The 24999-nt window shown below is 38.7% G+C and overlaps 1 protein-coding gene across 1 annotated transcript in view; it reads right to left on the reverse strand.

Moving 5' to 3' along the window:
- The window catches only part of XK (X-linked Kx blood group antigen, Kell and VPS13A binding protein), a 45975-nt gene that overhangs the window by 15884 nt on the left and 5092 nt on the right, over positions 1-24999 (reverse strand). Inside the window, exon 2 of the mRNA XM_069463342.1 lies at positions 22467-22729. Within this exon, the coding sequence (XP_069319443.1) occupies positions 22467-22729 (263 nt within the window). The remainder of the gene's footprint in view (positions 1-22466; positions 22730-24999) is intronic.

Here is a 24999-nt window from a genome sequence, read left to right on the forward strand (position 1 = left end):
TCCCTCAAATCTATCTTCCCTTCTCTCTTTTTGAGTACTTTATTATGCTCTCCTTATCTTATGGTTTTGTTTGATATGTGTCCATGGTCGTAAGCAACATGAAAACCTTTTAGAAATAGGCAGGATACAACAAATAAAAATAAATGAATAAGAGACTTAGACCTTGCAACAATCTCAGTTCTTCTGTGTGTGATTGTACCTGCTCAGTGCCTCCAATTCTAAGCTGTACTACCAAGGCCTACTTACTTTACAGAGATGTGGGTGAGGAATTAGAAGGCCCTATACTGGATATCAGATTATTTAAATATAGGCCCCAGAAAGAAATCCAAAAAGCTATATAAGCAGCATTGCCATGTTACAGTAAACCCAAACATAGCCTTGACAACACACTCTTGTGTGGAGGTGGGTGGGAAGTGTGTGTCTTCCCACTGAGTACTACTAAATAACTTCAATTGGCTTCTGGCCACAAACTCCAGAAAAATTCAGAGGCAACACCAGGCAAAAGCCAAGCCTCAATGAAAACTCATGGGATGCCATGAAAGCATTTTTTTTCTCAGCACATTTGGAGGTGAGTACAATTTAGGAGGAATGAATATGAACTCACCCTCAAGTCTTACAGACTTTATATTATCTTACATATTGACATAAACCATTACACAATCACATAGACCATTGTTTAGGTTGCTATAGCAGCTAGGTATGAAGGCTGTCTGCAAAGTATCCAGCCATGTAATATAAAAAATATTTTAACAATGGCTGGATACTTTCTGGACAGCCCTTGTATACTATACTGAGTATAGCTGAAAATGAAAAATGATCTTTGGTGCAGAAAAAAACACAAATGGAATTGTCATTAGAAGTGAAGCCAAGCCTTTCAGTCTACTTTCAGAGATGTACCAGTCACTTCTTTCTTGGATTTGCAATATGTGACACAGACCACAGATGTCCTGCAATCTAAAATATTTTTATTAAATCTAAAATATTTTTATTCTATCCCTTTACAGAAAAAGGTTGCCTGCCCTGCAATAGAACACTTTTCAGCCACAAAAAAAGAGTGAATTAGCATTATAATCATCAGTGTATATAGGTCTCAAAAATATAATGTTGAGCAAAAAATGCAAGTTGCAGAATGGTATTTGTAGTGTGGTAACATTTAAAGATCTATAAAACCAGTGCGTAATATTTACAGATACAGTGCCTATGCAGAAGTTATAAATCATGCCTGAGAATGATATACTCTGAAATCACAACAAGGAAGGTTCACAGGGTGCCCCAACTGTACTAGTAATTTTATTTCTTAAAAATAAAATAAAGATGTTTCTAAAGCAAATATGCCATGTGAAGATTTGATAAAACAGTCAAGGAGGTATGTGTTTGTTATATTATTCTCTACTTCTGTTTGTATTTTTACAGTATCAATATTTCGAATTAACATATAAAGAAAAATATCTGCAATTAATAAGTGAGTAGATATTATAGACATTGGTCAGTGGTTATCGGCAAGGCCTCCAGAAAATAACAAAATAAACAAAAAAAAAAACCCCTATCCTGATATCATTGTGGACATGTCAGAGAAATCAGGGCAATAGGCTAATGTGAGAGCAATTAGATAGGTTCACAGTGGATAAGCAATCTATACTCATACTCTTCACTACTCCACCTCAGTCTAAGAGGTGTTTCTCAAGGAGTGAGTAGGACTGTGGCTTTTGGGGTACCCTAGTTTCACATTCTTGTCATGTATTGGACAAAAACATAAGCTTATTGTTGAGACAAAACTGGGAAAACAAATAAGAGAACTATGATTCAAAATTATCTCAATAGGCTGCCACTTTGGGCTTGAATCCAAGAAAATAAAATATAATAAGAAAAAATATCAAGCCCTTCCTTTAGACATTTAAAAATATACTGTCCAGGTACAAGAAGTCTTGGGTCTAGGAAAATTTACTAGATCATCCTTCAATATAAACCAACTATGTGATTCAGCTATGCCAAAAGCCACAACATTTGGGCAGGTAAATAAAATCACAGAGTTCTGATTAAAGCAAAAATAAAATAAAACACAGCCTTGCTGCTTTCTGCTCTTGTCAAAATAAGTCTGCAATATAACATTCACTTACAAATGCCACATTTTATGAAAAAAATGAGCAAGGAAGATTTTATCTCAAGTACAGTAAACCTTAATGGTGAAGCCTAAAAAGCATGCCATTAGAGAAAGGACTGGAAGATCTAGGGAATGGAAAAGAAAAAGGAGACTGGATATACAGGATTAACTGTGACTATTTGGAGATATACTATATGATATAGGGGTAGATGTGTTAGTATTGCTTTGAGTGGGAAAATTCAGGTCTAATCCTCAGGCTGAAGACTAAGGGAGGTTGATTTCTATGTAATACAAGTGAAAATGCTCTACTTAGTAGTACTTAGTAGTGTCAACTCATTGGGGATATTACCATGAAAGGAATTTATTTTTTTTCCTCAATCTTCTCTGAACTGTGCTTTGTGGAAATAGAATGTGGAAGAATTAATGTGCCCCAGTTCTAAGCCTAGACCACAAAAGGCTTTGCAGCTTTCCATGCTTTGACTCTCTCAGTGCCCTGCTACCACCAGGCTATCTTGCTGGGAAAGTAGAGATCACATGGAAGAGAGCCATTCCAGGTGCTGAGATCCTAGACCAGTCATTCCCAGCTGACCCACAGGCTGACTGTGTACTACTGAGCAAGCTGGGCCAAGATCAGCCTATCCTGGCCTAGACCACAACTTCCCAGCTGTGATGGTTAACTTTACATGGCATCTTGACTGGCCTAAGGGATGTCCAGATAGCTCTTAAAACATTATTTCTGGATGTGTCTGTGAGGATGTTTCTGGATGAGACTAGCATTATAATCAGTAGAGTAAGCCTAAATAGAATAAAAATGTAGAGAAAGGGCAAATTCTCTCTCTTCTTGAGCTTGACATCCATCTTCTCTTGCCCTAAGACATCAGAGCTTCTGATTCTTGGGCCTCTGGACTCAGAATAGGACTTATACCAGCAGTCACCCCAGTTCCCAGGGCTTCGGACTCAAACTGGGACTTAGATCATCACCTGCTCTGGTTCTCAGGCCTTTAGACTTGGACTGAATTATACCACCAGCTTTTCTGTGTCTCCAGATTTCAGAGAGCAGATGGTGGGACTTCTTGGCCTCCATAATTGTGTCAGTCAATTCTCGTAATCAATCTCTCTCTCTCTCTCTCTCTGTCTATATATGTGTGTGTGTGTGTGTGTGTGTGTGTGTATACACACACATATATGTATATATATAAAAGAGAGGAAGTAACCTCTCACCATAAACACAGAAATTACAAAAGGTCCTATTCTCTCCTACCACTTCTCCTCAGGTATTTTCTTATATTAATAGAATCTGAGGGTGGGGAGGGGTGTGGGGGATTGATTGTGGTAGGGTTGGTTTGTCACTTTTGGAAAATTCTGACAGAAGGAATCTGTCCAATTCTTAGTGGCTTTTTTCTGAATGTGATGTATCACATTCAGATTACCTGGGCCTGATGTCATTTCTGGAGGGAAAGGAAAAGCTTCACCTAATTCCTTATTATATCAGGAAGAATTTCCTAACAACAAGAGTGTTTTAACAATGGAACAATGTCTCTTGAGCACTGAGAGCCCCATTGCTGAATATAGTCAAACAGAGGCTGATGGACTACCTTTCAGGTACACCAGATAAAGGATTTTGCAAAATCAGATATGATGGCCCCTTAGGTCACTCCTATCTTTAACACCCTCCAACTCCATGAGAATCAATGTTGGCTAAAACAAATAGCATTGGGTCAAGCATCCAAAAACTGGGTCTTGGTCTTGGCTTTGGGCCCTTAAACTTCCTAAACCTTAGTGTTGCAATATACTATGGGCCTCCTGCTTAATTGGTATCCTTCCTCTCTTCTTCCTTAAAGTCAGCACTCTAAATCTGATTAGATGCTGCTCACCCTTTCATGTGTTCAAGGAAGATGACCCAAGGTTTGGCCACTGGAGTACATCAAGATTATTGTAGATCAGTCTCCTAACTTTTTTAGCGTCACATACAAATAGAAAAATGATACTATTTGTATGGTGTATTGACTGGGTTAAGTAGATGAAGTTGGTCTGTCTATTACAGGCCCTGCCCAGCTGCTCTGTACAGTCAAGGGCATCTATACCTCAGAGATATCTGTAACTTCACTTTCTATCCCTGTGGCTAGGGATTGGTTTAGCATGGGCATGTGACCCAATTCTGGCCAATGGAAACTAAATAGAATTCTGCTTAAGGAAAAGATATTTCTCCCCAACAAAATGTAGTACACAGGAAGAAACCTCCCTCTTCTTCTTGACTTGGTGGTGCCTGCAAGAAATGACTGCTGCTATTTTAAGTCAATAAGTTTTGTGGTGGTTTGTTATGAAGACATATCTAATGGATACACGGTCCTCCTGCAATCATCAGGGGACACTCCAGTAACAAACCAAAAAAGACAGACAAAAAGACAGAGAATGCCCAAGTTCTTGATGACACTGATATGCCAACAAAATAGTCAACCATGGGATCACTCTGCTCTGAACTTATTATGTGAGATAATACATTTTTAAAATTTTAAGCCACTTTTAGTTAGATCAGGGGTGGGGAACCTGCGGCCTTAAGGCCACATGTGGCATTCTAGGTCCTTAAGTGCAGCTTTTTGAATCCAAATTTTACAGAACAAATTCTTTTATTTTTATTAATACATTTTCATTAATCTTTTATATTTTTATTTTATTTTAAAAATGAACATACTTAAAATGCCAAAGAATAAGATAAGTTTCAATGAAATAATCCTCCCAGATTGACTGGCACAAAAGCCATAAGGACTAAATTGATGGCTGCTACGCTCATAATTTAGTTCTAGTTCTAACTCCCCCAACCCAAACTGGCGCCACTACTGCACAAGGCTGGTTGGTGAGACTTTATGGGGGTCAAATACGCCAGGTTGTTATTAGCTTTTGACAATGGTACACTGTGTTTTTGTTTGAGGTGGAATTTATGAATACCTGCACAGGATGACAGTAGTTTTTAATGCTGCCTGCTTACCAACCCATCATGTCAAAGAAGACCAAGAGAATGCTGAAGGAAGAAAACAGACTTTTTAATGAGGATTGGGAATTGCAATATTATCTTGTATCTTCTAAAAATAAGATGATTTGCTTGCTTTGTGATACTGCAATAACAACATTAAAGAAATTCAATGCTCATCAGCATTATAATGCTCCTAAGGACCACAAATATTTTAAATTAGGGGGAGAGGCATGAAAGGTTATATTGCAGAAATTAAAAGATGAAAGCAAATGCAAAGATTTTTTTTCAAGCAGCAATAAGACCTGGAAATAATGCCACTGAAGCAATTTATAAAGTAGCTTATATACTCAGGAAAAAAGGGAAGCCATTGTAGAAATTGTGAAAGAATGCATTGTCGAAGCTGTAGGATGCTTAGACCCCGATAACGTTTCAAAGTACAAACAAGTGCCTCTTCCAAGGAGAACCATAACTGATCAGCAGCATGAATTAGCCTTCAACTTAACAGAACAACTTCACGCAATACTTCAAAAGGAAAATATATATTATTCAATCACTTTGGATTGAACTGGAAATTGGAATCAACTGATATGGCTGACTCAGTGCAGGTTTTATACTTCATTCGAGTTAGAAGATTTTCTTTGCTATGAAGAGTAACTCACTTTGGGCACTCTTGCGAACAGAACACAGAGAATAGATACCTTCAATGACTTTCAAGATAAATTTGGACTGCATTTGGTAAATTTAGTGAGTGTGTCTACAGATAGTATACCTTCCATGACAGGAAAATATAAAGAGTTTATTGCACAGATAAAATAAGTATTAACAGGTCCAGATGCTCTTATTTCTTTTCATTGTATCTTGCATCAGCAACATCTCTGTGCTAAAGCTACCATTTCAAGTGACATTTTGCAACAAGTTATAATTATTGTTAACTATATTTATGCAAATGCAACACAGCATCATCAGTTTCCTAATATGCTAAAGTTGAAGGATGGGGTATTCACTGTGGATTTGCCTTACATATCACTCTAAAGTATGTTGGCTATCACAGGGACAGTTGTTAGCCAAAATTTCATCTGTGTGAGAACAGACAGTTAAATTTTATGAACAGAATCAGCAATGTGAATTATTGAAAGAAGATTTCTATAGGAATGCAACATTTCTGTGTGATATCATGTCAAATCAAAACAACTTGAATATTACTTTGCAAGGTAAAACTAAGTCTATATATGGTGTGTGGCAAAATATCCAAGCATTTCCAAAAAAAAAAAAAACCCATCTTTTTTCAAAAACACTTCTTCTTCAAAACGATATTTTGAATGAACATTTTACCCAGTTAGCAAAGTTCACTGATGAGCAGGATGATATATGTGAATCATTTGAAGAAGACACAGCTGCTATAAGACCTATTAATTGGAGAATACAATGAAAGGTTCACTGACTTTGAGAATCATGACATCATACTCAAATTAGCATCCCAGCCTCACCTAGTTGATATCACTAAGGCACCTGAAGAACTACAGATGGAATTGATTGAGCTCTCAGTAGATGACATTTTAAAGTCATTGTCTGATGCTAAGAAAGATCTAACTGAAATACGGAAAAATGCAGAATACCCACACCTTAAGCAACATGCCCGAAAAATGCTTTCTTGCTTTTCAACCACTTATTGCTGTGAATCTACATTCTCCTATCTAACCCAAATCAAGACACCCTTAAGGTCACAAATGGCTGATCCCCATCTAGAGGATCAACTGAGACTGCAGACCTCCATGCTGTGACCAAATATTTAAATGCTTTCCAACAAAAGAGCAGACACAACACAGTCATTAAATGGTTAGTTAACTTTAAAATTAACAAATAGTTTTCATTTTCTGAAATTATTAAGTACATAGTAGTTAGATTTTTACAAAATAATGGACGTTTTAAGTATATTTAATTGACATTTCTTGAATGTGACCCTATTTGATTATAGCTAAATTAATGTAGCCTTCCAACATGAAAAGGTTCCCCACCTGAGTTAGATTTGGATCTTTTATTACTTGCAATTAAGATCTTAATATCCTCAGTTTTTTTCATCTGTGAAAATAAGATGAATATAACTCCCCTAACTCACAGAAACACCTTCTATGATAGCAGTTAATTCTCTTTTTACTATTCACTAACCATATATTGAGCACCCTCATATGTGCCAGAACTGGTCACAAAGACAAAGACCCACAGCCACCCCCAAGAAGCTCATGCCTAAACACTCTCCCTGCTCCCAACAAAAACTTACACTCATTGTGGAAGCATGAAAAACACAGATTAATGAAAATAAGGAGAAAATCACCTATATTCTTACTATTTCAAGATACCAACTAATTGACATTCCAGTCTATTTCCCTTCATACTTTCTGAAGGTTTGTATTTTCTGTATGTGTGTACAGTGTGCGCATGACAGTGTGTGTGTTAGTACACACATACAAAAACTGAGATAATGTCATGGCAGAAATTTACAAGTTCGTATCATGTAAAGCACTAAACACAAACACAAAAAGCTATCCTTCAAATCCCGCCCCAAAATATGCCTCTAAAAATGTATGAATATAATGTTATTATCTTTCAACTAGTTCACAAAATATAGCTGGTCCTGGAAACAAGCAACAAATTAAGTAAGGCTTTTCTTTTTCCCAGAAGTTAGCCAATATGTATGGCCAAGGTAGATCTCTGGGCAGCAACATGATCAAATAGAAGACAACTGTGTCAGGTTACCAAAGTTCAAAGAACTGTATAGTAAAATTAAACCTATGAATCCTAGCCTATTTAGCCTTCCTGCAAATACAGCAGAAGTGAAAAACAGTGGAAATGAGTTAAGAGTGCTTCCCTAGGAATCCAAGAGACAATAAATACCTCTGAAATCACTAATTCAAATGTACTATGCTGACCACCCCCTTCCATCCATCCAACTTGCTTACCTAAGAACTACAATTGTTTTTTGTTTGTTCTCTTTTGACATAGGTCTCTTTTGGACATAGGTCCATTCCCTCATAAATAAATAACATAGGTTCATATCTCTATGAGCAACATGATTTTACCCTTTTTGAAAAATACCTTTTACTGCTTTGGAAGTCATGATGAGATGCCTAATAGATTCACCTGTCAGAGCTAGGTAAATACTGTTGACAGAGAAGTGCACCCCATATGCAATTAAAGCTCAGGCGTGTCTTTCCTTGGCTCTCATAAGTGAATCCAGAGGGCCAATAGAACTTTGTTGACACTCTCATTTTCTAATTTTAAATCATCTTTCTACTAATTTTGTGTTTGTTTTGTTTTGGTTCATTTATGGTCATTAAGTTATTCCCCATTGTTGGCAGAAATGTTTGGAAATTTGATTTTAGTGTGTGACCATCTGGAGATCTCTCAAAATGTATTCATGGTTTATAGAAATCTAGTCTCCACTGGGTGAGAGGCAACAGATAATCTGGTTTGTCAGTCTTTTTGTTTGTTAGTTTATGTCTTTTTAGCTGAAATCAATTAATAATTTCATGCCCTTTGGGAGGAAAAGAGCTATTTGACATCTGGACTGGGGGAATTTTCTGGTTTTGTGTTGATCTATGCATGAAATTATAGATTTGAAGCTACAATTTCTATTTCTCTGTCTGTATGTCTACATGTCTGTAATTCAGAAATACCTTAACCTCTGATTGTGAGAGTGTGTAATGTTTTCCTGTCTCTGCATGGTATTAATGTATTGGATTATAAAGTCTCTTAAAGGAGCTCTCTTCTGATTGGTATATCTAAACAAATAATTGGCTATATAAATTGAATATAACTAAAATTTCCTAAAATACGGAAATTGAACTACTAATACTCTAAGTGTGCTAGTTTAAAAATACATATTCTCTGAAAAATCAACTCAATACCATTTTAAAAATTCAGATTTACATAATTTATGTAAATGTTTGGCAAATAAGACTGGTTTAAGAGTCTGAGTTTAATGTAAACATCTCTGATTTATCAGTGATTTAATAAAATACAAGCATACATATTTATGCTTCCTGGGTATGTTTTTTCTAAACTTATATAGCTTTCTGATCAAAGGAGCTAGAGTTACTCCTATTGAATTTTTGAAATTATAAAAACCCAAATTTATTTTTAAGCAAATATAATAGAATCACTGTTTTGATGAACTTATATTTCCACAGTAATGAAGTTTTATAGTATATCAGTTTGAAAAGCATCTCCAAAATCTTTAGAGAACTGAAGATATTGGATATTCAGTGGTTTTCTAGATCATTTCTAAGATAGAACACTGAAAAATTGATTAGTGAGTATAATTTAAGTTTATACACTTTTGTTTCTTATTTGTACATGCTACAAAGAGGCTCTATCTTTGGGTCTGTAAATGAACATCTTCATTTCTGCCACATTATGAAACTGAATAAAGGAATTATGTGGCTGAATAAAGCTGGGTTAGGTATATTCATGAGATCTGATAGGCTGCTAAAATGACAGAAATTCACAATTATCTACCCCCTAGTTTTCTTCATGAAATCCGAGTGACCACTTAAAAGTTACAATTAATATACATGAATGAGACTCTACTAGGAATCTCAAGATGACATTTTTTTTTAATTGAGGGAAAAAGAGAATATTTCTACCCTAAAGTAAAATGACATGTTCTAGAATAGGAAGGAGAAGAATGGTAAAGGACAAAACCTGAATGAATAAAGAAATCTGTAGAAGGTCTGCAGAAAGATTATCTGAAAAGGAAGACATTTTGTGTTAACATTTTGTCAAATCTGGCTCATTTTTGATGGGTTTATTTATAAGACTGTCAAAAAGAGATTGTAGGTTCTTTAGAATCAAATATTTCATTGAAACAAAACAGAAGTTAGTTTTTTACCTATGAAAATGAAAAAGCTTTCTTGAAGTATTGTTCTGCTTTTAATAAGAGGTTGTAAAAGATTACTCTTGGCCTATATTAGTTTCCTATGACTGCTGTAACAAACTAACACAAACATAGTAGCTTAAAACAGCACGTATTTATTTTCTTACACTTCTGAAGATCAGAAGCCTGAAATCAGTTTCACTGGACTAAAGTCAAGGTGTCAACAGGGCCACGCTTCCTACAGAGGATCTAGCAGAGAATTCATTTCCTTGCCTTTTCTAGCTTACAAAATTGCATTCCTTGGCTCCTGGCCCCTTCCAACCATCTTCAAAGGCAGCAGTGTAGCATCTTACTTCAATCCTCACATTGTCTTCCTCTATAATCAAACCTGCTGATACCTCTCCCTTATAAGGACATTAGGGGCCCACATGGGTAATCCACAGTAATATCTCCATCTCAATCTATTTACCTGTAAAGTCTCTTTTGCCATATAAAATGACATCCACAGGTTCCAGGGATTAAAATCTGAATATTTGTGGGGGGTTATTACTCAGCATACCACATCACCTATGTAATCCTGCTCAAATAGCAGAGATTCTGTATCTTACCACAGTAATACTTTTTTTCTGACTTTATCATGCTCTTCTCTTTACAATAAAAGAACATAAATTCTGCATTCATGAACATGTTAAGGACTTTTGTATGATTACCTTAATATTGTCCTGTCACTTTAATTAATATAATAGATAGCCAAGCTACAAACATTCATGTATTCAGACACCCATGATCCTCTCTTAATTCTCAAATCTCCTGGCAACTTTTCAATTTTGCCTTCCAAAATCAAATGAAATAAAATAAACTTCACAATATCTTTTGTACTTAAAACTGTCTTTGAGATTTCCCAGAAAGTCCTTAGAAAATAAAAAGATCTGTCCTTTCATCTTATCAAAAGAGAGATATTAGATAAAATTAGCTTTATTTGCTATGTTAGCATTGATGGGTTGCATGGAAAATGTCAACTCAAAAGAGGTGCTCAGCCTTCCCTAAATTTGAATAGAAAAAATATTATTAATATCAGTATTTCAAAAGTTCTAGGTTGTGTGGGAAGGTCCTAAAGACTGGTCAGTGATCATACTGTCTATTATAAGTTTCTAATTATCAGAGTCCTTATGGAGCTTTCCCTCATGATATTAGATAATAAAATTATAGTGTTGTCTGCCATCATTTCAGTAAATTTCTAAAAAATATTTGGTCACAACCTTCTTTTTAAAATTTTATCAAACATCTTCTACCAGTGCTTTTCAATTGAGTATGCACATCAAACTTTTCTATGCAGCTTTATTAAAATATAGATGTCTACAATCTATTCTAGACTTCTTTGAAAATTGGCTTCATCGTTATGCCTACAGACATTTTGTCTTATTACATTGGCTTTATTACCTTATTTTGCATGTCACAAAAATTTTCTTCTACAGTTCTGTTTGTTATATACTGCCACGAGACTTTTTCCCTTTGAAAAAGTGTCACATCATAAGTCTCTATCATCTCCAGATAGTTTTTAATTTACACTGATGCTTCCATGAAGGCCCTATAATCAGCTACACTCTACAGGACAAAGATTTTATCTTCAACAAAGAACTGGCTCAGAGCCCCATGAAAAAAAGAACAGTACCTCAGGTACTTCAAAGAATAGGCTTTTGAACACAGGTTTCTCATGTTATGATATAACCACATTTAAGATGATGTCAGTGGACAGTGTCAGAATTTCCAGAACACCTTTGAGAAGTATGTGTTCATGACACGGTTTAACACATTGTCCAACAGAACAAGACCTAGGTTTGCAAAGTCTAAAGTCATGTACTATAAGATCAGTCCTTTTTTTCCTAACCTGTCTGGCCATCCCCAAATAAAGCATAAGTGAAAGTTCTTGAGAGTGAGTTGTTGAGTGCTTTCCTAGAAATCCAAGACACCCTAGTTTCTCAGTATTGAAGGCTTGATCTTCATTTTCCCAGAGAATATTCAACACTTTCTATCTTGAGGCTCTTTCTCAGGATAGAGGAAAGAACCTCACCAACAGGTTAGGAGGGCCAGGCTGTCATTCCTCTGTGCTGCCCACTCATCATGTGACATTGGGAGAGCAGATACCATCACTGGGCCTTAGTAACATCAGCTGTAAAATGGAGCCCCCCCCCCCAAATCCCTGTCTCCTCTGTCCCATTTATCTACTTCTAGTATAGATCTTTTCTTAGAAAAAAATCTGGTAATTGTACACCTCAAGCTGACTTCTGAAATGATTTGGCCCAACCTGCTCATTTTACATCCATGGAAGCTGATGGGCCCCCAAGTAAACTACACTATAGGAGACCAGATCCCAGTTCTCCTTCTCCTTTCACTATTTTGCCACTTTTTGTCATGAAGACTCTCGTCCACAGTTGAATTGGTGAATTCTTTTTGTCCTAGATTTCAGAAGTCAAAAATCTCACAACTGTAGTATCTAACATACCCCCCTATTGCTAGTTGGTTTCCTTAGTAAATTTTACTTTAACAGAATTAGTTTAGTGACATTTTCATCAGCGTTATTTTAAAGTCTTAAATATAAGAAGGGAAAAAATCTTCAGTTTTCACATGGACGCTAAAAGAGAAACAATACCAAATGCAGGTCCTGTTCACTATATTTCATTAGATTTAAAATAATACTTATAAAAAAAAAAAATAAAAGAAATTTGTTATCCCAATCTATTCAAACTGTGGTTTGTGGACTGGTACAGGTCAATGAATTGTTGGTTACTGGTCACCTACAACAGGTATAGAAACTGAGAACTGGCATTTAGGAAACTTTACAGCAATCTGGTTTTGCCACAACATTTAAGTGAGTGGTCTCCCTTGTTGAACAAGGTTGAACAACCTGTTGAACAGGGTACATACCAGTCCAGGTGTTAAACTTGAGCAACAAATCAAATATGAGCTGCATACTACTAATACAACCACATATGAATTCACAATGAATTAAAAGAAAAATAAGAAATTTTGCTGATACTGGCCCTACACCAACGATAGGTTGAGAAGCACTGCACTATACTACTTCATTACATAAGATAGATCCTTCTGAATATTGTGGACCTAGAATTAACTTACGGTTGGAGTAACAAAGTATCTATTGTGGTCAGTAACTATAAATTAATGAAGTGAGTTAGATATGAGACTTAATAGGGAGGAGCAAGGACTGTGGCAAACCAGAGGCCCAGTCTTAATGGAGCAGCAGCTAGTCATTTCTATTTGACTGTAATCATGTGTATGGCCATTTTGTTTTCTCAAGAGAAGCCAGAAATCAAGAATTTCAGGTAAAAAGTTCTTGATTTTTAAATGCTGCCAGCTTTGTTTTTATTTCAGCATATTATGGGGGTACAAAAGTTCAGGTTACGTATATTGCCCTCGCCCCACCCCCAGTCAGAGCTTCAAGCGTGTCCATCCCCTAGATGGTGAGCATCACAATCATTATATATGTATACACCCATCCCCTCCCCCCCATCTGCCCTACATCCGATTAATGTTATTCATATAAAATTCTTGATTTTTAAATGTTCCCAGCTTTTTAACTTTCTTTTAAGATGTCTGTGTAGGACTACCAAATCTATCTGCTATCCAAATTCCCTCATAAGCTGCCACTCTGTAAATTGCACTTCAGGAAATAATTTATTATAGGTTAGTAAAATGACCCTTCTTTCTAGAATCCTATTTTAGGAGAAATAAAGGCCCTTTCTAAAGAGCCAGGCTATCTCACTATGGCCACATCCTGCAGGATCTGTCACATGCAGGGACCAACGGACATGGGCCTTTAAAATTTCCCTGCTCCCAAAGGATGCTCTTGGTGGGAGGCCAGCCTGGTAACCAGGCCTTGTGTTCACGCCAACACCAAGGCAACTGTACACTCCAAGCTCCCCCCAGGCTCAGCTCCTGGGCTCATCTCTTCTCACAGGTGGTATTTCCTACCGTGTTGACCCATGTCTGACCCTGGCCTGCCCTGACACTGCCTGTGATCACAGGCCTGCTTGGCAGCCACACCCTCCCCAGTCTCTGTCTTTACTCACTAGGGTTTTAGGTTTCCTACTCCCACAGGGAACAGCCACCAATGGTGTCCTCTCCATAGGGCCCATGCTAGAGGAAATCCTTCCTCAACATGCCCCTCCACTTTCTAGAAATGCACAAAAGGACTAGACTCGGGTGGGCTCATGCCTTCCCATGGCAGCAATGCTCCTTCTCTGCCTCCCTCCCTCCCCTGAGTGTGGGATTCCTTGCACATGTGGAGGGGGATTTGGCAGGGGTTGCATTAAGCTGATGCTCTGCTGGGCCTGGCTTCCATGTTCCCTGTGAAACCCACAAGCACAGCTGAGCACGATTCTTAGAGGGACGGCAGTGCCTCGCTGCTGACCCTCCCCTGCCCCTTGGCTCTGCAGAGGGCTTGACACCATGGGATCATTCCCACTCCAAACTCCACCTCAGGCATCAAATGGAGAGTCTGAAAGAGCCCAGGAAGCCTGGCTCTTTACAGGGTCACAGTGACCATGAGTGTCAAGTAGCACATGGACTGTAAGGTGACCACCTCCACACACAGAACTGCTAACCCACCATGGTTAACCCACCTACTTTGCCCTTCCTGGCCTTCAATGAATTCCTCAGATGTACATTCCAATGTAGGATCCAGGAGTCTATGTTTTGCTCTACCAGCCAGTCACAAGCCAAAATAGTTTTAAAAATGTAAGATAACTTTTACTCAACATGTCAAGATCTGAATATAATGATCAATTCTCTGGCATTACCCATCCTAGAGGAACCCACTTTTCACTGAAGGACACAGGACTATGAGAGACCCATGTCCTGGACACAAAGATGCTTCATTTCAGGGAGGGAGGGAGGGGCAACGTTGTCACCATCATGTGATCAGCTGAAGATGACATTCCACCTGTGGCTGCAGGGGAGAGGCCTGCTTGCTACTCAGATGCACAGAAGAGGAAGAGATGAGCTCAGCTAATGCTGAGAGGGCTTCATGGCTCTCTGTTAGGGACCCCACATTTGTGGGTGGGCATCTTGAAAATGAGGTGTCTGGAAACATGAGGTTCAGCGAGCATCACGTGCCAAGAAAGACTTCTTGGGTTTAGACAAGCACATCTTCCAAAGAGCTCTAAGCACAACCCCGACACTATTTCCTTCATTCTCAGGACACTCCTGTGGACTAGCCAAAGGCCAAGCCAGGTCCTTCTGCTTAGACAGAGGCAGAGAGAGGGCGAGTCAGCAGGCAGGAGGAACAGAGAGGAAAGTGGGGTGGGGACCACCTGGCATGTTCCTCTGCCCTGTCTTCTTCATCTGCCCGGCCCTCTCCTGTCTCTCCATGGGGTCCGGCAGGCTGCGGTTTTCACAGCCAGTGCCCAAGCATCCAGCAGTCACCTGAGAACCAGGTCCAGCTGCACCCTGGGGAAGCATGCCTGCGCGCCTGGTGCTAGGGAAGGAGACAGAGGCAGCTGTTTATTAAGGGCTCCCCTATGCCATGCACAGTGTGAGGCAGCAGTTTACAGGCACAAGGGACTTAATCTTTGGTAAAATCAAGGATGAAGGGATTCTTATTACCCCCATTTTTCACATAAGGAAACTGCAGCTTAGAGGGAATAGATATATGTCCAAGATCACACAGCCAGAAAGGAGTGAACTGGGAATCTTGAACCCAAGTTCTTTGATCCTGCTGTTGAGGTGGCTGGGCAGCTTCCGACCAATCCTTTGTGAAAGGTCAGCAGGAAGCACAGGCTGGTCCTCGATAACCTGATCAACAATAAAAACCTCAAATGTGGGTACTCATAGGCAAAGGGACATATTGGTACAACACTTGATATGACACCTATTTCTAACTTAAAATAGCACATAAGGATGTTTATAAAGCTTGCATGTACTTCTGAGTCCATCACTATGAACAGAATGTACACAGCATATGCTTTTAGCTCTCCAGACACGTATTCATCCCTTGACAGTGCCAAGTTTTTATCAAATATATGATCATTAAAATGTTTATGTGTTTCATCTGAGAATGATTGATAATCATGTTTATAATGGAATACATTCATAAATAAGTTCAGTAATATTTAGCAACCATTAAGAACTGACTGAATTGCATGTGTTAAGCCAGACAGTAGCTTTTATATAATATTACTATTTAATTTACCAGTGCCCACAAGAAAACAGAAGGATATATTCCACACCAAGTGCCATAGCACTAGCTACCTATCTCTGTCTCAAGTCCTCATTTGGAATCAGTCAGGGTATAAATAAATACACTGTATCAACCTAACCATAATTCCTTTTTTTTGTATTTTTCCTTATGGTCCCATGACTCCCCAATCCCCATGTAAGAGCCCCTGCCCCATTAAGCTCATGCCCGCCAGTGTGCCCCCTCCCCCCACCCATTGCAATCATTGCACCCCAGCACAGTTCCTAGCTTCCTACTGGGAATTCACCAGGCCTAGGAGGCCCCAGCCAACTCCCTGGCCTCCCAGGGCCTTCCCTGCTCAGAGTCAATGAGGATGTCTCTCCCCCCTCCCTCAGCCAGCTGCTCCCACCAGGGCCACTGCCCATACCCGTCACCATTGGAAACTGCTCCTCTGAAATCACTGATTCAAATATCCCCTACTGACCATGCCTTCTACCCCCCAACTGTCTATGGGATAGCTCCCCCTGGCTGTCTCACAGACCCTTCCTACCCAAGGTGGCAGAAACTGAGAGGAGTCAGGAGCACTGTCATAGATTTAAACACTTTAATAGCATGGGCTGATGGTGGCAGCCTGGGCTCCCTCTCTATGACAGTTTTGGGGACTGGATGGGGCTATCGATGAGGTCCTGCTGGGCTCTGAGACCCAGGCATCTCTACTTCTTCCTGGGTTGGGGCATCTCATCAATCTGAGAGTGTCACCCTCAAAGAGGCAGCTGAGCTGCTAGTTCTGGTCCATTGCCCTCTCTATGTGTTCAGGGGTGATGCGTACCCTGTGGCTGTTGTCGTCCTCCTTGACGACCAGCTCCAGGATGTTGGCCATCAGGTACTAGAGAATGCCGGTGAGGAAAACAGATGTGGCTGAGCTCAGGTGCTGGGCTGTGACCTCTCACAAGAGGAGGTCCATGTGGATAACTGGGAACTACACCTAGGCTTTTATGGAACAGGGAGAATCTCCTTCCTAAAGCTCCTTTTTACCCTAACATGGTCTTGGTGGGTTTTTCCCCATCAGACCTTACTGATTTTCCTTCCGGCCTGGGCCTCTCAAGATGAGGAGCAAGTCCCTCATTGGTCAGGGAGCTGCCTTTGTCACAACCTAGACTTTGCAATGTTATCAATATCCACTGAGCCCTGACCAAGCCTGAGCTAGAAACGTCTCTGACAGGAATCTGCTCACCTTAATGACTGGACCCTCTTTTTGAGGGAGCTCTAAATTTCTATTTGACTCCAACATTCTAGCAAAAATAAAAATGTGTTTCAATGGAAACATTGCCCTGTCTTCAGGATACTACTCCAGGTTCTCTGATTCTAGCCTAGTATTGCCTATAAGCTTGTTTACATCCCTCTGTACATTGTACATGACTGATAGACATGCTGAATGTCTTTTACAGTAGAGGTTCAATTGTCCCACCTCGCATGCTGTAATAAAACCAGTTTTACCACCATTTATATATTCATTTCAATATCCCTAGTCAGTATTCCTATGTCTGCTCTTTGGATTCTCTTTTGAGCTGGTTTCAACAGCTACTTGTTTCCTCATGAATTAAATAGATTCTTTAAAATTTGTTCATTTTTTTAGAAGTCTGAAACTGAAAGCAAAATATACCCCACAAACCTGCTCCTTCTCCAGAGTGCTCTACCAGTACAAATGGGGATCCATGGCCACAACTGCCCACGTCAGCAACCTGGGAACTATTCTTGACATCTCCCACTGCCTCAACTGCATATCCAATCAATCATGTCATTCCACTTCTACATCCTTAATATTGTTCTAGTAATCCACTCTGACTATTCTGGTCCAAGCCATTATCATTTTCACCTTGACAACCGTAGCAGCCCTCTTACTGGCCTTCCTGTCTTTTCCCTCACTCCCTTCCTCTGGGAATTCAACAAGCCTAGGAGGCCCCAGCCAACCCCCAGGGTCTGTGACACACCCTACCCCATGCTCCCTTCTAATCATTTTCCAGAGTAATCTGGAACTAAATCTAAAACTAAATCTGATCATGACACTATATTGCTTAAAACTTATCAGTGCTCTTCCCATTGCCTCTGGGATAAAGCTTGAAATCCTGGGATGCTCTTTCCTGTTTTTCCTCCACCTGACTTCTCCTCCTCATCTACCAGTTTTCAGTTTAAACCTAAGTTCTGGAAATCTTTGCCTCATCTCTTAAACTCATTTAGACTTCCCAAATATACCCTTGCACTGGCTCCTTAACTTTCACTTTGTAGGATTATCTGAAATAAAATAAATATATGATTTATTATTTGTTTCATGTTTGTCTATCCTGTTCCAAGATGATTGAGGCCTATTACTCAATCACTTATTTACTGCTTTATCCTCAGAGACCAGCACAGAGTCTGAAACGCAGAATATACTCAAGAAATGCTCATTGAATCCATGAATGAAGTCACACAAATCTAGCCTCAAATCCTGGCTCTTCTGACACATAGTGAGTACATTTCCCCTCTTTATTAAGATACAGATAATATTATCTACCTCACAGGGACACTGTGAAAATGAAACACAATGATGCCCATCACAGTGTCTGGCACAAAGCAAGGATTCATGAAATAGTCATGATTACTATCAACATTACCACTTTGAGTGGAAGAGAGGAGGGCACTGTGAGAGCCAGACAGGCCAAATGGCAAGCTGCAGAGGCCATGATAGAGCACAGTAACCTTGGTGTGCTCTCCTGGGCTTCAGCCCAACCCATCATCAAGGTCCTGAGACTTGAGCAAGCCCCTGCTAAAAACTGACAAGCCTCAAGGAGTCTCACAATGGCCAAACTCCAAAACCGAAGCTCACAGAAACAGTGTTCATTATTCATCAACTATCAGAAAGAAAACTTTCCAGTAGTGTTTGATTCCCTTATATGAAATATACACAACAGATAAATCCATAGAGGCAGAAAGTAGATTAGTGGTTACCAGGTGGTAGGAGCAGGGGGAATGAGGAATGACTACTGATGGGTAGGGGTTTTTTTTGGGTGTAATGAAAATGTTCTAAAGCTAGATAGTAGTGATGATTGCACAACACTGTGCATATACTAAAATTGACTGAATTGTATACTTAAAATGGTGAAATTTATATTATATGAATTACATTACTATTAAAAAATAACCAACTCTCCAGTGACCATGTAGCTGGCTCCACCTCCTCTCCTTCATGCCAAACTCTGCTGACACCATATTCATTGATGTTTGCTCAGTGAGCACAGAATCAGAGAGGAGAGGGTTACATAATTTGAATGTTAAATGGGGTCAGGCTCTGATGGACTCTCTGTCCTTCTTCTGACAAGAGGATAGACATTTTTATTGGTCTGGACTGTGTTTAGGTGGTGTGGCAGATACTGTTAGTTATCTATTCAATATCCCACTGTCTTTTAAGAAAACAGAGTTTTGTTCTAGGTGGCAACAAGTCCAAACTCAGGCAGGTCATGACTAGTCTAATACAATGTTCCTAAACTTTGCTGAGAATAAAATCACCTGGGGCCCTTGTTTAAAAAGAGAGAGAAATAAAATTAAAAGGAATATCCTTGGCTCCTATCCCAGACCTGGAAAATCACAATTTCTATAGATAGGCCCTGATAATGTACATATTTAACAAGCCCCCAGCATCTTCAGGCAAGTTTAAGGAATACTGGTTTAAACCATTGGTGGCAAATCATTCCTATATGCCTGGCTTTCCTAGCATTCCTTGCAGCTAAGTGACCATGTGATCAGTTCTGTTCAATGAGACCTAAAGTAAGGTCTATTAGGGAGATTTCTGGGAAAGCTATATTTATTAATAAAAGGAGAAAGACACCTGCCCTTCCCTCTTCAGCCCTTCTTCCTGTCTTGAATGCAGCTGTGATGGCTGGAGCTGCAATAGAAATGCAAGTGAGAGGCCAGTGGATTTACAGACATCAACTTTGCCACTGTTGAGCAGGTGAAATTATGCCAACAACTGCTCATCTCCAATTTTTTAGTAAATGAACAAAATAAACCCTGGGTTGTTTAAACCTATGATCAAGTGTTTGCCTCTTGCACCAAATGCATTCCTAACCATATGACACACACGACCAACATTTGCTTCTGTGACACACCCTAGCCCATGCTCCATTCATAAGGCCCTTGCCTCTTGTGGGTGAGGATTCTTTCCTCAGATATGTTAAGGCAGTGATTGGGGTTAGTAAACACCTGAATAAATGGCAGCCATCTGTCTTTTTAACAGGATTGTGCCTACTTCCTTTTCCCATATCTATTTGATGTATTGTTTTTTTTAAATTCATTATCTTATTTTATTTAGTTTTTCACTTGGTAACAAGGTACCTACAAACATTTACCTTAAATAAAGTATCTTATATTGTTTATAAGTGTTCTTATATGCTTTCACATGTAAATAACACTTTATATATTTTCGTTGTTCACAGAACTATTCCTTTATATTTACATATTACTTGATACCTCTCATATTTCAAAATAATTATTAGACCAAATCTACAACTCTGCTTTTCCTTCCTTGGTTGATTTTTTTCTACATAAATATATATTTTGTTCAACTCTCAGAGGACTTATATTTTTCCAAGTTCTTGGAGGATATCCCTTGTGACACTGAAGACATTTTATAAAATAGGTTTTATTTTTTTCCTGAACAGAATTCTGTCTGAAAGACTACAACAGGGGTTGGCAAACTTTCTTTGTAAGGAGCTATATTTTAGGCTTTGTGGGCCCCATGGTCTCTATTGTAACTAGAGACCCTCAACTATAAGACAGTCTTCACTATCAAAAACTGGAGGAAAGAAATGGATCTACTTGTAAAAATCAAACAGGTGAGCACCAAATCTGGTTTCTTGTTGTACCACTTGGAAAAAGTAATAAACTGGGAAAAGGGTATAGTGGTATGCAGAGGACTCACTTTGGTCAAGAACCATTAAGTCCTTAGAGAACAAGGATGCTGCTATATATATTTGAGCACTTACTGTCTACCAGGGATTGTGGGAGGGATTTTCATATAAATGTTAATCCACCAAGGTTCAAGACCTCTACTTAAGATTCTGACTCATATCTTAAGACTCATATTCAGGTAACCTGGTTAAGGAAAACAGTTCTAACATGCAAGTATCCTGTGACCCCACCAAGAATTAAGAAATTTTGCCAGCCAGTCTAAAATATAGGCAGAAGGAGGATAAAATTGAGTGGAGTGAAATAAACAAGAGTGTTTAATTCCAATTTTAATGTTTTCTTAAATACGTATTTTTTTTTCAACTTAAGACTTTTAAATCATTGTGTATATCTGTAGTAAAACTTACCAGAATGTCTGGTTTTCATTTACCCATAATAGTAATATTTGGGAAGAATTATTTCTCCTTCTCATTTGAAGGCTTTTCACTTGCATCCAATACAAATAGAGGATATTTTAGAAACCTGACTTAACCAAAATCTGCTGTCAATTTAATGATATGAGAATAGCTCAACGCTTAGAAAACTGTATTCACTTAAAAGCTAATATATCTATGGGAACTCCAAGAAGAGAGGAAAGTGGCCTTGTTCCATCATTTACCATAAAGCTGTTAAACCAACTGCCTCACCTAGTTTAGAACTATCAGTGAAAGATAGAGTTGAATCCCAAGAGAACCAGCCTCTAGCAGCTATATTTTCAGACTGTGGCAAACTATATTTTCTAAATATGGCCACAATATTTTTGGTCTGACATGATCTTCCAGAACTCTTCCATTTCCCAACAAGAGTCAGAGTTTACTTCCCTCCCCTTCCCTTGAATGTCAGTAGGACTTAGTGACTGCTTCAACAAAGAGAAGGCAGCAGAAGTGATGTCCCATGACTTTTAAGGCTGGATCACAAAAGGTGATATGATTTCCACCCAGCCTTCTCTCACTCTTAGGACACTCACCCTTGGAAGCAGCCATCATACCATGAGGGAAGCCTAAGCTTGCCCACATGGAGAGATCAAATGAAGATATGAGACCCCCAATAATAGCCAGCATCAAGACATGTGAGTGAATGGGACTTCAATGGATTCTAGCCCCCCATCTTTGAGCCACCCTGACTGATCCACAGTGGACCATATATATTTTGAACCCTGCCCAAAATGCAGATTCATAAGCAAAACAAATGTTATTTTAGCCCATTAAGTTTTGAGCTTAGTAACTGGAACACAGATTGAGGACTGAATGTACATATGAACAAATTTCACTTGAAACAAACAAATAGTATGTATCACTTCCCATTTTTATCCTCAAATGCAGACAGAAGTAAAAAGTATACATACTTCTTCCGACAGTGACCTCCTGCTGCATGACGCTTATATACAGCTGCAGGGTCAGCTGGGGAGCTGAGCCCAGGAAAGCCTGGATCACTGAAGCCCGGCTGAATGCAGATCGGTGGGTGAATAGCTTGCCTTCTGCCTGGCCCACCTCCTTCTCGATCTCCTCAGAGAGGCCATTTTTTGGCATCTGCCGCTTCTTAGTGATACTGACATAAGGCTCTTCATTGTGGCCTGACTGAAAGTAGATGCAGAAAACTTCAAAACACCTGGAAACAAACCAGCAAGTCATAATAATTAGAGGCAGATAGGATTCTGTCTGTCTTTTCACATTAATTCTACTTACACTTAGCCTGATTCTCAAAACCTTGACTTGACTACTCTAGACTGTAGTCACTCCTCTGAATTATCCACTCCAAGGACCAGTTCAGAGCACAAAGTCCTCTTGAGGCCCTGCAGCAGGTCAATGGGAATTGGGAGAGAATCAAATTGAGAGGTGACACTGAAGGCCACTGCGACAAGGAAGTCTACTAGAAAATGGAAAGTGGTTTGGGCTCCAGACCCACAGAAAAATGTTCAATTTCCCTTCCTGACACATATTAGCTGTGCATCCCTGGGAAAGTCAGTTACCCCCCTGAGCCATTTCCCTCAATTATAAAGTAGAGATAATACTTACATTGCTACATTGCTGTGAAAGATGGAAATAATACAGTATATGTGTGTGTATATATACATATATGTATATGTGTGTATATATATACATATTTGTACATATATATGTATATATACATAAAAATGTTCCAAAACCCACAGATGCCCCAAACCACCCCAGTTAAAGCAGAAGCTATTGTTGGGAGATCCCCCAACACAGGGCAGCTTTTCATCTAGCATTTCACTGGAAGACCACAACATATTAATACCTATGTCTCTGTTCTTACGAGCTCTTACAGGGCAGGGATAAACTCAATCATGCCTGGAGGCCTGCCAGATATGTCTTATTTATGGAATTCCAAGGCTGCCCTAGGGATGGAACCTTATCCAGTGACCTCTCTAGATGGAGAGAGTACTTGGCTTTTAAAATTGGGATTTCCTCTGTAGGTAATGATAAGGATGCCGAAGCAGGGAAGAGTACCAATGTTTGTGATTTACTTTGAAGTACACACACATACACACACACACATGCACACAAATGGACTTATAGATGTGTGAAACAAAATGTTAACTGTAGAATCTAGATAGTGGGTACTTGGGTGTTCACTGTAGAATTCTTTCAAGTTTTTTCCTGTGTATTTGAATATTTTCATAATAAAATGCTGAGGGAAAAATGGGTTTTCCCCAGGAGTAAGAAAAATGCTCATGGCCTTTGGTTTAAACATCGTTAAACGACTTTTCTTCCTCAAGTACACACTTTTATAATAACCTTATGATGCTTCTAGAAGCTTTTATGGCTTCATCTATTTTATTGAATGTTAACTTTATACTCTCACCCTCAGGTGCTATGGCAACAATAATACATTTATAATTTGAAATAATAAAATAAACTTTGATATAAGAGAGGAAATGCAGGAACATTTTTGGCAAGTACAAAGTGGACATATTTTGTGATTATTACCTTTGTTTATTTGCTCCTGGGAAAAAGTAGGCACATAGCAGTGAGTGTGTGTGTGTGTGTGTGTGTGTGAAAAAGAGAGAGAGACAGACAGACAGACAACACATAGACATACAGGTTTTTCTACTACATTTTGTCTAGTGTGGTCAAGGACACTTTAATATATTACATAAAAAAAACATGTAAAACAGCATGGACCAGTTTGTTTAGCTGAAAATAATGTTAATGATATTCAGGCCATGAGTTCATGCCCAGCTGGTCCAACTGAATTTTCTCTGAGGGACAACTCAAACCTATGACTGAGGACTGTAGGAGGTCTAGCCACTTTATACTGTTGGACCACTAACCACAGCAAGAATTAGAAGATAGAATAAACTGATCATCATCTCTATGCTCAAATACATGATGAATGCAGATACACTTTTCTAAGTGCTTTTCTGGGGAATGAAAAGACAGATGGATACCCCTCCCTCATTTGGAGGTACTCACAATCTAAATGGAATACTGAGATATATACGTAAGAATGACAAATATTGAAAACTAATATTTATATAGCACATTTAGCTTATAAAATATGTTCTCATATATTGTCTCACTTAGGAAAAAACCATACTGCAAGAATTTGAATCATAGCATTATTTGTAATAGCAAAATTCTGGAAATACTCTAAAGGATTCAAAATAAGAAACAATTAAATAAATCATAATATAACCATTCAATGAAATATTATGCCATCCTTAAAATTGATGGTATAAAAATACATATACTAATATATAAATATTTTTACCATATTTGGTAAGTGAAAGAAGCAAATTACAATATAAAATTACATTTTTTGTGAAAAGAAAATCACATATATGAAAATATTTACAAATTTCACACACGTGCATACATATACACAAAACAAAGGTCGAGGCTGGCTCATACTGA

This window comes from Eulemur rufifrons, chromosome 30, assembly GCF_041146395.1.
Source record: "Eulemur rufifrons isolate Redbay chromosome 30, OSU_ERuf_1, whole genome shotgun sequence".
Taxonomy (NCBI): Eukaryota; Metazoa; Chordata; class Mammalia; order Primates; family Lemuridae; genus Eulemur; species Eulemur rufifrons.